This window comes from Anoplophora glabripennis, unplaced genomic scaffold (assembly GCF_000390285.2).
Source record: "Anoplophora glabripennis isolate ALB-LARVAE unplaced genomic scaffold, Agla_2.0 scaffold4, whole genome shotgun sequence".
NCBI classification, from domain to species: domain Eukaryota; kingdom Metazoa; phylum Arthropoda; class Insecta; order Coleoptera; family Cerambycidae; genus Anoplophora; species Anoplophora glabripennis.
Window position 1 is genome coordinate 319,865 of NW_019416568.1, and position 13,487 is coordinate 333,351.

The following is a 13,487-nucleotide window of genomic DNA, read 5'->3' on the forward strand; positions in this document are numbered from 1 at the left end:
CTTTGAATAACAGACGATAAAAGAAGAAACTTTAAATTAAGAAAGATCATAAAATCGTGAACTGTTCTGTCTAATACGTACAAAAAAAAACATTCGAATAGCGTGTGACCCATAAAAAAATCAGAGAGGTATATGAACCACACTATACGTAAAAATGATATTTGTACCTATGTGAAATTTTTTCACTATTTGTAATATAATCTGTTACATAAAAGATATGTTTACTTACCTGTGCGTCTCTTATGTTCCGTTCTTGTTTCAAAAAAACTTGGGTGCAAATTCTTCATGGAAAAATAATAGGGGTAGTTCATGTAAAGTTCTTTTCTTAGATACCCTGTTTTCGAGATACAGTGTGTTGAAGTTGTTACTTGCCATATGGTTTTCCCTAATTATTTTTAAATCGGCTAAAGATAAAAATGTCAAAATTGGTACATGAGTAAACATCAACTGTGCGTTAAGAATAATGTACAATCGGTTTCTTTCTGAAAAGGAGTGTCGCCGATACAGGCAACTGGAGGGGTACAATCGATAAAAAAATATGTTAAAATTCAAAATTTATAACATTTCTAAACGATTCTGTAAACTCTAAGGCATACTACAAAAAAAAGGTATACTTGTCGAAATTCGGTAGCATGTACCATTTCCGAGAAAATGAAGTTGCATTTTTAGCCGATTTAAAGATAATTAAGGAAAACCATTTGGAAAGTGACAACTTCAACACACTGTATCTCGAAAATAGGGCGTCTAAGAAACAAATGTTACATTATTTCCCCATGAGAAACTTGCCCAAAGTTTTTTTGAAACATGAATGGGACCACCCTGTATATGTATAGGTACCAGGAACCTGAACAAGAATGCCTCTTTTAACAATATTTCCTGTTTTTAAATTTGTAATATTAAAAAGGATTATCTTCAAAGTGATTTTACAATATACCTAATTATTGTAATTCCCTAAATTTCAAAAGATTACTAGGATAAAGTACAATTAAAAGATTATATCATTAGTCAGTATTAATTTAAAAGGGTTTATATACCTCTAGTAGAACTGTGACATAAATGATAAGGTGGTAGTCAGCAGTAAGAACAATATTACATACTCTACATTATTCCTTAGTAATTGATATCCAACTGTGATTTTTTTTTTCTAAATCATTTAATCATCTATGACCAAGGTAAGCCTTTTTTGTTACTTTTAATAACTATCAACAATACGGACTATAATTTTATTTAATAATTTATGTGTCAAATTCAATATTTTTAGCTGCATTTAATCTTTTTTGTAAGTATTATTAGCTAAATAAATGAAAATTGTAACAGACAAACACATTTTCCTTCATTCATTTTTATAATAGGAATTTTTGTTTTCAATTAATCAACAAATACTTTTACAAAGAACATAAATCAGGAAAAAAAATACGACCTCTCCTCTGTTCACATTTAGATTCCTTTTCTTTTTTCAATTTTTTTAAAAGTAAATTTGACAATGTGTATTTTGAAAAGCAGCTAGCTGAAAAACAGCATAAAAAAGTCACTTGACCTATTTTTTGTACCTTGTACCTTTGGAAGCCAATACAAAATGTACTAATTCGCCTTTTTGTTATAGATGAACCTAGCGATGAGCTTAAATTAAACGATTCGTTCGGCCTAAATCCTTCTGCTTCCGAGTTTGTCCCAAACACTCCATCACCACCACACTTGCCACCTTCTCGCTTGACGCCTGGAACTCATACTAGATCCTTGCTCACCCCTCTGGATTCCGTATGGAGGAACTCCACCAGGTCACCTAGTCCTCAATCGAATAAGAAACTAATCAAATTTATGAAAAACGTGCACTTCCCTAAGGATTTCTTAAACAAATGCTTAAAAGTTTTGCCCCCCGACGTGTCTTTGGCGGATGTGAAGTACCAGCCAGAAAATTTCCAAGAAAAATGGTTCGACTATTTGAAGCAAAGGGAATCAGAAGCAGCAGAAGAATGTAAGGCTGCAATTGACGAAGGACCTGGGAGTTTCATCGAAGATAGATGCTTTATCGAATCTGAACGAGTGATACATTTTTCCCGTTTCGAAAAATGAGTTTCCTTCAAGCATGAATCAAGGAGAATTAGACGGGACAGAGAAATGCAAAGTTCGATTGGTGATCATTCACAAATAAAACTGTAGAGCCAAAATATAAACTAGCTCTTATTTCTATAACTTGTAACTATGTTTCCTTCATCGCTTATTTTTGTATCAAATTTAGACTTTTGAATGGACACAATGCTCCCTTTATTAAAAATATTAAATAAATATTATAATACATTTTTTTTTATTCAAAACAATTATATAATATCACAATAAAGTTAACATTTACCATATGAGACTAACATTAAAAAATATTACATTTTTATACACCTGATTATAAAATAAATATATGTACCTTCAGAAAACACAAACCTATAATACTGCTTTCTTATTTTATGAGATACATACACATTTGAGATTATTCCAGAAATATATATAAATATATTTCACGATATATTGTGAGACATGCATTACACATATACGACAAAAACTATTAGTTTTATTTTTGCCATAAATCATTTTCAAGAGGGAGAAGATTTTACATTCATATAAAGTAACTAAAATATACATATGTGCAAATAAATTTATGGAGGATACAAGCAAAATTCTCACATAAATTTGACAGCACTCTATTTCAGACTAGTAGTTAGTTATTTTATGTTGTCGATTGTTAACCCAAACGAATCCAGTCTTACGATTAAAAAAATATGGTAGAAAAGGTAAACAAGGCAAAGAAGTAAAATGATTCCGAAACACTTAAAGTTACACAGACCCTAGAAATGTGGCAAACATACTTTACCGGCAAATAATTCGGATATAACAGTTATCCAGAGAGCTAGCACGAAGAGGATATATGAAATACCGACTTGATGGCTGTTAGGAAGTTGATACGGTTGTCCTCCGATTTCATCAACATGAAATCCCAGTGGGAAAATGACCGCAGCCAAACAGAACAGAACCACTAGAACCAACTGGATTAATGAAACTAGTTTCAAATAAAACGTACTTTCCTACTTGCTGTAAATCCGACCCATCTTGCGTAAGGTACAACATTTCTGTCCCAATGGGATGAAGCAAGAAGTATTATAGTAGTCGTAATGCATATACAGCCAACGAAAATGCATACAAGAGCAAGTAACCATTCAGGTTGTAGGTCAGGAGTAAAGCAAACTTGTGGCCGGTTGTACAATGTCATACACGTCCACATAAGTCCCAATCGTGTATCTCCTAAAACAGAAATGTGCACAGATTTATTATTATAATTATTTCTAAAGGATTACCTCCCACATCTGTGATAATCCAGTCTGGCATGGCCAAACTAATAATGGCAAAAATATCAGCAGCCATAAAAAGAGTGCCCGATATTAATGTTAATTTGTCCATTTTTATATATACACTTTTTATTAATAATTAAAGATATCTTTTTCTTTAACGTTTGAATATTTGCCAACAAACATTCTAAATCATACTTCAAATTATGAGGTGAGCATAGACCTTATCAATAGTTAACTACTATGGGTGAGACGCGAGTGGACTGACTCTTCTATTATCTATGTTGACTGACGTTGACAACAGCTAACAGCTGACAGTAATATGACAGATGACGTTCTGGTCGTTCTAAGCTTTGTTCGTAAACCTACACAACGTAGTGTAGTGGATTTCAGTGTTACACTAAAATAATAATTGTGCACCACTTTTAGAGAAAACATTTGGCTGTTCGTTAATTCAATTTGGGTAAACTTAAACTGGCATAACCTAATTGTAAATCATGGAGAAAATATTTGTGATGAGTGAATTATTTAGTGACTGGAAGTGAATCGGAATCAGATGATGAAGATTACCTTCGTAAAAAAAGAAAAATTCATGTTTTATTGGAGACCTGTTTCCAAAAAAATAAAAGAAAATGCATTACAAATTTTATAGAACTTGTTCGAAACTGTGAGGAAGACGAATTTATCAGCCATTTCAGAGTAAAATCAAATATTGCCAAATTTTTAATGATCTATCTAAAATATCTACCAAGATGTGACATTTGTGATAAAAGTTTCATTTTCGCGCCACAAATATACTACACTATACACTTTTACACCACCTTGTTAGCCAGTGTAGTAGTGTCTGCACTATTACACTGCACTGGACATTTCGAACACCTGGATTATACCTGCACTTGGCTACACTGCAATAAACGAACAACGCGCCATTATTCCATGGCTAGAAATAGGCCTCAATGATTTGGGATCGAGGGGGATTATCCCTCTTTATCCTGCCTCATCTCGTGTAGGCCTGGACAGCCTTCGTAGGTGGGCCCCATCCGTCGTCTACCCCGACCGCAAATGCGGCCGGTGTAGGCGCTTTGTGGGACCTCCTTTTGTCCTGGCTGGGAAACGAACAACGTATTACTACACTAGTGCAGCAGTGGAAGGTTTACGAACAAAGCTTGTGTAAATGTCAGATAAGAATGCCAAGGTTGTTATAGAACATAGCTTAGAGAGTAGTAGTGGAGTATATCCTTATTAAAATTTTAATAATAAAAAATAACTTAATACTTGTTATAAACATAATTTATATAGTATATTTGAAACTAGATATTCCAAGTGTAAATAACGAATAAATTAATGAATTAATAATAGCAATCTTTACAATGAGTTTTGATCTGAGAACCATGGATTTCCGACAATTTGCAGATCTATCATTAGCTTTGTTCGCGGAGCCGTTCAAACTAGTTCGGGATCAGTCAGAAGCAATCGTTTAACTACTTTTATGCTATGCTTGTTGTGGGAAATAGCACAGAAAGTAGCTGGAAGACTGCTTCTGACTGATGATCTCGAACTAATTTGAACAGCTCCGCGAACAAAGCTATTATTTGAATCGGTGAAGACCACTGTTGCCAAGCTAATACAAACTTCAATCAAGCAAAGTAAAATGGATCAAGGATTAAGTAAAGTCGAACCAGTGAAAATATTGGAATTGAACTGTGGTGTGGAAATTCTCTGAATCCTGAAGTAATTAGTCGTGACGTTTTGTGGTTTTTGTGATTTGACTAGTGTGCGTGGTGCGTGTTTTGTTATATGTCTACAATGCAAAAATTACAGTTTTTCGAACAATAATGTTTAAAAAATTTATAATAGCGAATGTGGTGTTGCTTTACTGTTTATTTCAAGAATGTCAGTGTACTCATTTGAAAGGAACCTTTAAATCAAATGAATTTTTCAAATTCCTAATTAAATTTGGATTTCAAAAAACAGATCGACATCAAGCTGATGCTACACATGGATATATTTTTGGAAATATTACATCCAAACATCACTTCCCGGATTCGATTACTTTGGCAGTATTGGACAGATTATATTTCTTAGAGTATTATAAAAACAGATTTGTAAATGACAAACACCAGGCATGTAATCTTATGTTTGGTAATCTGAATACAACAGCATTCGATCCTAAATGTAGCCCAAAGGGAAAGGACTACTTAAGAAAAATTCCATGCCCCAAAGGAGAACTGTGTGAAAATGAAGACAATCCCTGGAACGTAGTGAAAAATCATCAGTTTACATATGTCATACAGGATTTCAAACAACCTTCGTAAGATAGTTTTTTATATATTCATATTTATATTGGCATAGTATGCAGTAGCTAAACACTGTGTACATTAGACTAATCAAGTTATTTGGTTTTGACATATGGATTAATATAGCATATTTGACTAGTATCACAGATAAAAATGTTATTAACGCCACTGATTATCCAGATAAACTAAAATTCCTCTAATATCGTGATTGGTTGTTTATAAGCTGATAAAATCTTGGCGGAAAATGTTTTAGTAGCACTTAAATTATAGCATGTAATTGATTTTAAATAGATTCAAGAAAACTTTCACTTATTGAGTAATATTTCATTTAAACGCTGATTAAAAATCAATACCTAACCGTAATAATGGTATGCTTTATATTTTTTAATTCAATTTTGCCGTCACAGTTAAACCGTTAATTAAAATAATATTTCAATCAGTCTAATTATTTAGTTAAACAAAAAAAAGTAGTAAGAAATTTGTTTTTATTTTTACTACGTACTTTATTTTAGGTTTTGGTATGTATCGATGGTAGCATGTTACCACAACAGCACATCATGCCAGTGGCGTTATTACGAGAGCCACACTCCCTACGAAATAGAATATGACATTTGGCTAGTTAATGGTAATCCTAACAATTCTGCCTACAGTACATTAACATACCAGTTCTCCTTCGATAGACAAAATACACTGGAACTCTATCTCCTGTTTTGGTTGTGCTATATGGTACTAGTCCCCTTGCAATGTCATGCTGTTAAAGCTCAAAAACATCCCGTAACAAAACTGTTCACAGCCAGTCTGTTGCTGGATTTTATAGCGCTATGCCTTATTTTGATACATAATCTGAAATATGCCCTCGATGGACAAGGATACCCTAAAATAGCTTTGACTGGGGACATTTTTGATATCTTGTCTAGGGTAAGACAGTGTTTTTAACGCTTGAAGCTTTGCTAAAACGTATCTCTTATTTCCAGACATCTTTTATGCTCCTACTTCTCTTGCTTGCCAAAGGATGGGCAGTTACTAGGCTTGAACTTACTTGGAAGCCTCTAGTGTTTGCAATTTGGCTGTGTTACGGAATCGTACATATTTTGCTGTACGTTTGGAACCTGGTATGTTATTTTTTTTTTGTCGATTTATTTAATCCTAAGGTTTCTCCGTAAAATATAGATTGTTTGTTTATTACAAGTTACGCATCGACACTATTATGATTTTCAGACTGAGGTAGACATAATAGAAGACATAGACGAATACCAAACCTGGCCAGGTTGGCTAATAATAGTTTTTAGATCTCTGATCATGGTTTGGTTTTTGTACGAGTTGCGCACTACAATGTTTTACGAGCATAATACTCAGAAGTTGAATTTCCTCTTGCATTTTGGTGCTTCGAGTCTAGTGTGGTTTATATATTTGCCCATTTTAGCGTTGATAGCGCTCCACGTGTCCGCTTTGTGGAGGTTCAAGCTACTGTTAGGTGAGTGATTTGTCTGTCGAGCAATTCTTCATAGACTACTTACTTTAACCGTTTCAGGTATCACATATTCGGCCGATTGTTTTGCTTATTGCGTGATGGCTCACCTGTTGTGGCCCACACGATCCGAGCAGTATTTCCTGTTAAAGGGGCCTTCTTCAGCGGATCTGGAAGAGCTGGATGAATTCAACGAAGCCCCTCACATTGTTAACAATTCCTACACGTCACTGAGCAGCATGAGCTCGCTAGACATCTGTAGGTACGACGACCCGCCCAAGAACAAGCCTTCAAACGCATAAATCCAAAGGGATTTTGTATATGACGTTGATCTTATGATTCGGTACTTTATAATATGAGAGAGTTAGGCTAAGTTTGAAAGTGTGACAGAGTAATTCGTGTGTTGTGATAAATTTTAACTGTCTGCGATCGCATTGAACAAAGTATTTTAGGAATTGCTTCACTTTTGATTATCGGGGGGTAGGACGTGGGTGGGAAGTTACGGCAAAGTTGTTTGTCGAGAAATCACGCTTAGGTATTTAAGTCTTGTTTTTACAAGGAGGCTTATTTGCCGTTTTAGTAGTAAGATGAGGTTTTATTTTTTTTAACTGTTTATATTTTAAAATAGAGGATATGGTTAAACTGGGGGTAGCTCGTAACATTTAGGGTGATATTTTAAGTTTTGAAAACAAAATATAAAACTTTAGTTTGAGGGGATTGGAGTATTTTTTTTAAGGAATGATTTTGCTCACAAGTTTGAACTTTTTTCGTAGTAGATCATGTCGACTTAAAATCTGCAATTTGGTAAAATAAAAAATGCGTAATTTATTTTAATACAAAAGTAAAATATTACTCTACGTGTTAAGCTGTGTAAATATTGTATATTACATATTATTAAGGATTAAAAATGTATATATAGTAACCTCTTGATGTTCACATTGAGAATAAATATATTGGCACAGATATAGATAGTTTTTCCATTAGTTTAACTCGCGATTTGTTGCTTCGGGGCCCAAATTATTACACTATTTACATATTCCGGTGAAATAAACAATGATCAAGCAGGCGTCTACGAAACTATTGGTCAAAATGGATCGACCAAAAAACTAATACAGATTCCTATTTCACATCAAATAATAGTTTTCGTTTTGTGATTTGACTGATTGGTGGTTCACACAAATAGTGAAAGTCCCTGAAAAAAGTGTCATGAAGAAATGGATAGTCTTTCTCTTGAGAAGTGGTTTTCGAATCAGCAAGTAGCTTTGTTCTTTTAACAAAGTACAAAATCTTCTTTACTCCACTCCCGAACGAACATTTCGAAGCATTTCGACCGTTATCTGACGACATTCTTCAACAATTTGGTTCTCAAGTGAGTGGTTGAATGATATCTGGGCTGGCTTCCACGTCGTCGATTTACAACTCTTGACGTTTCGAAAGACATATTGCTCTCTTCTTCAGAAGTTACTCTTCACCTCTGTTTCACTCTCAGTTTCACTTCTGAAGAAGAGAGCGATATGTCTCTCGAAACGTCAAGAGTTGTAAATCGACGACGTGGCAACCAGCCCGGAAATCATTCAACCATTAACGACAGCCACGCAAGCCTACAAACAATCCTCAAGTGAGTTCAGACGTGTTGCATAAATTTTCGACTTTAAGTGTCCCTGTTGAAAAAAAGTCTAAGGACGTTAGATCTGGCAATCTAGGAGGCCACTCGATTGAATCTCTGTGTCATATCCAGTAATTTGCAAAGTGCTGATTAAGAAAATCACGCACGGTATAATGTGGTGGACCATCCTACTGAAACGACGCATCCTCTTCTGGCAAAGCATTGTCATTTTCCAATACTGAGGTACTTGCAAGTTTCCTGAGACTCAAATTTGGTTCCATTGCCATGTGACCCAGGACAGCTACCTGATTACCCTCATTACGTATGACCTGTTCACGTTGATGCTTTCTGTTTGCAACCGATCCAATTTCAGAAAATTTTTGCACTAAATCCAGGACGTACCGATGCGAAGCGTTTTTGTCAGGATGACGATCATTAAAAATTTGTGCTGCCTGTCGTGCACAGTCATTATTCTTGTAGAACAAACTAATTATTTCCACTATTCCAGCAATTGTATAAACCCTTTTCACGAATTGGAATTCAATTGACTTTGTGATGATTTTACGGGTTATTGTCTCGACAAGACAAGACGAGACAATATTATCTCGTTTAAAGCAAAACAGGTAAAAAAGTTGAACTGATAAGAGTGTGATGTTTTGTATCGACGACACTTCTCTCGGCTCCGTGAGTTCCAAAGAGGGTTTTCCCAGGAGCGTCATTCTACTACGTGCAAATCCTGGGCACTCTTCAAGTCACATCCTCGGCAGACCGGACTATCTACAAGCTCTAGCTTGTATATATGTATCCTAAAGTGACTATCCCGCCGCTTTCCTGAGCCGAATTTTATTCGAGCATAGCACTTCATTCGTTCTTTCCTACAAAGGACATGCCGTATGTTCCTTCGCAAGGCCTCGAAGGCCATATTTTCGAGTTTTATACTCCAAGAGACATTTCCGCTTTGTTAAATGCATCGTTTACTTCGTTGGAATATGTAAAGTGAACGTAGTATAAGGTCATAAATTTATAGTAGTCGTTATCAAACGGGAAATGATTAGAAAAAATTACTCTATAAAATTTTTTTTGGTTGCTTTTTCAGAGGATAATTTCAGGACCATAGCCAGGTGAAAACTTTAGGCAGGACGAATTATTTTCCTGTCAAGGTAGGTCTCTCTGTGAATTCAAAAGTGCATATCTGCAAATTTCTTATAAATTGAGTTATTGTTGCGCCTTTCAATCATAACTTGGGAAGAAGTACCTATGGTGGCTCGTCAGGTGACGCACTGCTTCAACTAAAATTTCTGTGCTGTGTGGAAATGTTTATTTAAAAAAACTTTTCTGTATGACGTGTTTAATTGTAGGTGTAAAATCGGGCGCATGAAATAAGGAGGGATTTAACAATTTTGGGAACGTCACGCGTATTCTTGTAACCACAAAGCTTCTTTGGAACATACATGTACGGTGTACTTTAATGTTCGCAGAAGTCCACAAGCCGAACTAATATTTCTATTTTTTATAAAATCTAACTGAAAATCCTTCTCACGAACGTCAGTTTTGCGGTAATATTGCAAATGCAAATAAAAGTTTCCAGATTCATTTAAAGCCGTTTGACCTTGAAAATTTTAAAATTTTCTCCTGCGGCGCTTTTTTTTTAGTCAATGAATATGCTTCACCTATTCTCAATGTCACGAAACGCCACTGGTACCTATCAGAAATTTAATCTACTTATGAAGTTCAGCGGTTTATAAAAAATTAAATTATTGTCTTTATCAATTTATAAAATAGCGATAGCATAACTAAAAACCATAACAGTAGACTTTCTGGTTCAAATTTTGTGCAAATAGGCTCTTTCGAATTAAGAGGGCAAGATACGAGCGGCTAAAATCAGCCTTCCAGGCAATACAAATATTTTCCCAAGCTGGGAAAAAATTTTATCAAACAGGTAACGATGAGGCCTTGGTTTGGGAACGCTGTTGGTAAAACAGTCTAGTTTTTCCTTTCTATTAAATTTGTAAGATTTTAATCCCCAGTCAGTCATAATCAAGATCATATTTGTCAATTATCCTTTTACCTGCATATTCTATTTATGCTTTTTACGTATGCACTACTTAAATGTGCGAAGGAAATAAATAGCAATAAAAGAGTTGCGGATCACCTTCTACACAGCAGGATTCTAAATGTGATTATGAGTGTGTTTTCCTAACTTCAGTATTGCTCAATTTATTTTTTTATGTGATTTACTTGTTAAGTATGTAATACATTTATTTTAGGGACAAATTTGCTGATTTTTATTTTGTATAAATATGTTTCTAATAGTGCCAAGTACAAAAGTACCTCAGAAATTGGAAGGAAACGTTATTTGTACTTTTATACAATCCAGATGACGTTTTATTTAATTTTGTTGATTAAATAGTTGTCTAGTGTAATTTCGTAAACTTTCAGACACAGTCAGCCTTGTTTTGAAAGGAATGGGAAAAATATTAAGTTAGGGCTGTAGTATTTCCATTTCATTGTCTGTACCATATTTTTAATTGTAACCCTAATGTTGGATGGTTTACGTTACAAATTGGTTGGCATTGTTGAGTTACAACGGTTCGATTGAAGGGTTTGTGCTTTCTTCTTAGATGTTTTGTTATTGGATTGTTAATTATGAAGGGTTTTCTGAATATAGAATTTTTTTTTATTTCGGGAATACTAAACGTAAAAATCTGTAAATCGAATTGTTAAAGATCTTTAAATTTTTTGTTTTAATGTGTAAAATTGTAATCCATTCACTTCAAGTATTTCTGTAAATTTTATAGGCTTATTCTCCAAAATAAAATTGCAAGCAAACATGGCACTTCTAAATTACTCAAATAGTAAAATAAAACCGCTGCGACTATTTAAAAATAATTGTCAGAACAAGCCTATAATATTAAAATTTTCACTAGTTTTTTGTGTCTTAAGTGTGTCAATTTAATATCAAGTCACATCGATCGATTTCAGAGATTTTTAATGTTAACAAATAGAAATATTCTTATATAACACAAATAAAAACTATAACAATTTAAGATCACTCGTTATTTTGTCTATTTCTTCCACTTTATTTGGCCCTATTCCTACTGCCGTTAATGTTCCTTCTACCACTTGAGTTTTCCCAGCGTCATGCACTCTACAAACATTTAGATGACTGGCTAGAGCTTCTTCGTATATATTTAATAGTGCACTGTCACAATTTGTATCAATTTTAAGAACTACTTTTGGCTGTCCACACCTCAACCATGTCTGTAAGCATGGATTACTGTTTTCTATTGAAGATTGATATAACAGTACAGCGGCATGAGCAGCTTGCGATGCAATTTTGCCACGTCCCATTTGTAAATCTGTGCGGATTATAATAATCATTTTTGTCGTGTTAAAACCTGCTACCTTTTTAACCAAACTAATAAACATCTTTATCAAAAGATTTAATTGTTTAAGCCAACTAAGCAAATAACTACAGCACGCTACACCGATTCTTTTAATCTTTTTTCTTGATATTGTTCCATACATTTCTTAAAGTCAGCCACAGGATCCTGGCACTTTCTCCAGTCTTTGGTATCTGCTATGCATTCCTAATAAATGATTCTAATATAATTTCCTCAGAAATGTATAAATAAATCGGACAAACCTGCACTTTATAATGCAAGTCAATGCAGCCTGTCTTCTTAAGCATCTGTTCAACAGGATCTGTAATTTCTTGGTTTCCATGAGATGACATTTTGGGATTCAAATTGTGTTCATATATTACATTTTTTTTTTTAATTAAAACTGCTCAAACTCGAAAACTTACCCAAAGTATTAAAAAAAAATAGGTTATGTTAGATTTTACAAAATGTCTATAGTTAATATTCCGATAGATGACGCTAACGTTGCAACATTTGAGAAAAACAAATGCATCTCACATATGTCATATCATCACAGATCACAGAAACAATTGTCATATCCATACACACCATACACAGACCGTGGTAAAGACGGACCGTTAAATCCATACCGGTCAGTTTGTCAGTGTCATATTGTTGTAGACCCAGAGGCTACTAATAGTACTAATACTAATGCTACTATGCAAATGAACGGACAAAATCGCGCATTACGCTTTTATACCACTTTATATTTATATCAATTCGCGAACCAATGCGAATTCAGTATTTGGCTCTTCGCCAAGCCGCGGACCAATCAGAATTGAACATCGAAACCCTCAGTTTACTTTTGTTAATTCTGACGAATCTTTCTAGAAAGTTCTAGAACAATGACGAAATCTGACGAAATGTTACGAAACATGATTCTCTCAACAGTTCTCTCCACCTAGTCTATACAAGTGAAAGTCTACGAGTTACATTGATCGGGATTGCTCGCCATCGTTAATTACCTTCAGTAATTAAATAAGTTAGTTCCGATCTCAACCGACGAAGTTAGTTTCGCAGTTTCGGAAAAAGCCGAAAAAAGTTCAGTTACATACAGAGGATTACATAAAAAGTGGTCACAACATTAACAACAGCTCAAACTACTCATTCCGACCAAGTTTGCTGTTTTAAATAAACGTAAGCGTTGACAAGGCGCTCCAACGCGAGGCTCGAATTGGATTGAGGATGAGCTCCAAATTTAAGTAGAAGAAGGAAGGGAGGAAGGAAGAAGAGTGAGGATCTTCGTAAACGACATCCGTCTGCACCATATCTGCCGATAGTGCCGAAGGTCGAATCTGAAGAAAATTGGAACCACGAGAAGTCGCCCACATATAACCCAAATAGGTTTATCTGCCAGAAGCT

At 34.6% G+C, this 13,487-nt stretch overlaps 4 protein-coding genes and 1 long non-coding RNA gene across 6 annotated transcripts; 2 read left to right on the top strand and 3 right to left on the bottom strand.

Moving 5' to 3' along the window:
* Positions 1-1,081: 1,081 nt before the first annotated feature.
* On the top strand, positions 1,082-2,779 carry LOC111691717. The gene is made up of 2 exons (XR_002763033.1): positions 1,082-1,172; positions 1,604-2,779. It is a non-coding gene; the product is annotated as an uncharacterized LOC111691717 (long non-coding RNA).
* LOC108917446 (uncharacterized protein C16orf52 homolog A) lies at positions 2,358-3,629 on the bottom strand. 2 transcript variants are annotated; one of them, XM_018724039.2, is made up of 3 exons: positions 3,342-3,629; positions 3,076-3,288; positions 2,358-3,022 (listed from the first exon to the last, which is right to left on the bottom strand). In XM_018724039.2, the coding sequence occupies exons 1-3, from the start codon at positions 3,442-3,444 to the stop codon at positions 2,835-2,837; spliced, it is 504 nt and encodes a 167-aa protein (XP_018579555.1). In that variant the 5' UTR covers positions 3,445-3,629; the 3' UTR covers positions 2,358-2,834. The 2 variants fall into 2 exon arrangements, with proteins under 2 accessions (XP_018579555.1, XP_018579556.1); XM_018724040.2 differs by having other exon boundaries at positions 2,359-3,022; positions 3,349-3,422.
* A 1,360-nt stretch (positions 3,630-4,989) lies between these two features.
* On the top strand, positions 4,990-8,060 carry LOC108917479 (integral membrane protein GPR180). The gene is made up of 5 exons (XM_018724099.2): positions 4,990-5,643; positions 6,142-6,547; positions 6,604-6,741; positions 6,848-7,103; positions 7,161-8,060. Exons 1-5 carry the CDS (start codon positions 5,168-5,170, stop codon positions 7,397-7,399), a joined length of 1,515 nt encoding a protein of 504 aa, XP_018579615.1. The 5' UTR covers positions 4,990-5,167; the 3' UTR covers positions 7,400-8,060.
* A 3,615-nt stretch (positions 8,061-11,675) lies between these two features.
* On the bottom strand, positions 11,676-12,151 carry LOC108917362 (peptidyl-tRNA hydrolase 2, mitochondrial-like). Its single transcript, XM_018723914.1, has one exon. The coding sequence runs from the start codon at positions 12,130-12,132 to the stop codon at positions 11,737-11,739; it is 396 nt and encodes a 131-aa protein (XP_018579430.1). The 5' UTR covers positions 12,133-12,151; the 3' UTR covers positions 11,676-11,736.
* A 7-nt stretch (positions 12,152-12,158) lies between these two features.
* LOC108917363 (cytochrome c oxidase assembly factor 4 homolog, mitochondrial) lies at positions 12,159-12,776 on the bottom strand. Its single transcript, XM_018723915.1, has 2 exons — positions 12,350-12,776; positions 12,159-12,293 (listed from the first exon to the last, which is right to left on the bottom strand). Exons 1-2 carry the CDS (start codon positions 12,437-12,439, stop codon positions 12,186-12,188), a joined length of 198 nt encoding a protein of 65 aa, XP_018579431.1. The 5' UTR covers positions 12,440-12,776; the 3' UTR covers positions 12,159-12,185.
* Between the last annotated feature and the right edge of the window lie 711 nt (positions 12,777-13,487).

Bases quoted from the DNA above. Each gene is read 5' to 3' on its own strand.
- LOC108917446 (XM_018724039.2), bottom strand. From the start codon at position 3,444: ATGGACAAATTAACATTAATATCGGGCACTCTTTTTATGGCTGCTGAT. The intron at 3,289-3,341 runs GTAATCCTTTAG...TTTCTGTTTTAG, and splicing joins GATTATCACAGATGTGGGAG to GAGATACACGATTGGGACTT. The intron at 3,023-3,075 runs GTAGGAAAGTAC...AGTTGGTTCTAG, and splicing joins ATGGGTCGGATTTACAGCAA to TGGTTCTGTTCTGTTTGGCT.
- LOC108917479 (XM_018724099.2), top strand. From the start codon at position 5,168: ATGTTTAAAAAATTTATAATAGCGAATGTGGTGTTGCTTTACTGTTTA. The intron at 5,644-6,141 runs GTAAGATAGTTT...ACTTTATTTTAG, and splicing joins CAGGATTTCAAACAACCTTC to GTTTTGGTATGTATCGATGG. The intron at 6,548-6,603 runs GTAAGACAGTGT...TCTTATTTCCAG, and splicing joins TTTTTGATATCTTGTCTAGG to ACATCTTTTATGCTCCTACT.
- LOC108917362 (XM_018723914.1), bottom strand. From the start codon at position 12,132: ATGTTTATTAGTTTGGTTAAAAAGGTAGCAGGTTTTAACACGACAAAA.
- LOC108917363 (XM_018723915.1), bottom strand. From the start codon at position 12,439: ATGTCATCTCATGGAAACCAAGAAATTACAGATCCTGTTGAACAGATG. The intron at 12,294-12,349 runs GTTTGTCCGATT...ATCATTTATTAG, and splicing joins ACTTGCATTATAAAGTGCAG to GAATGCATAGCAGATACCAA.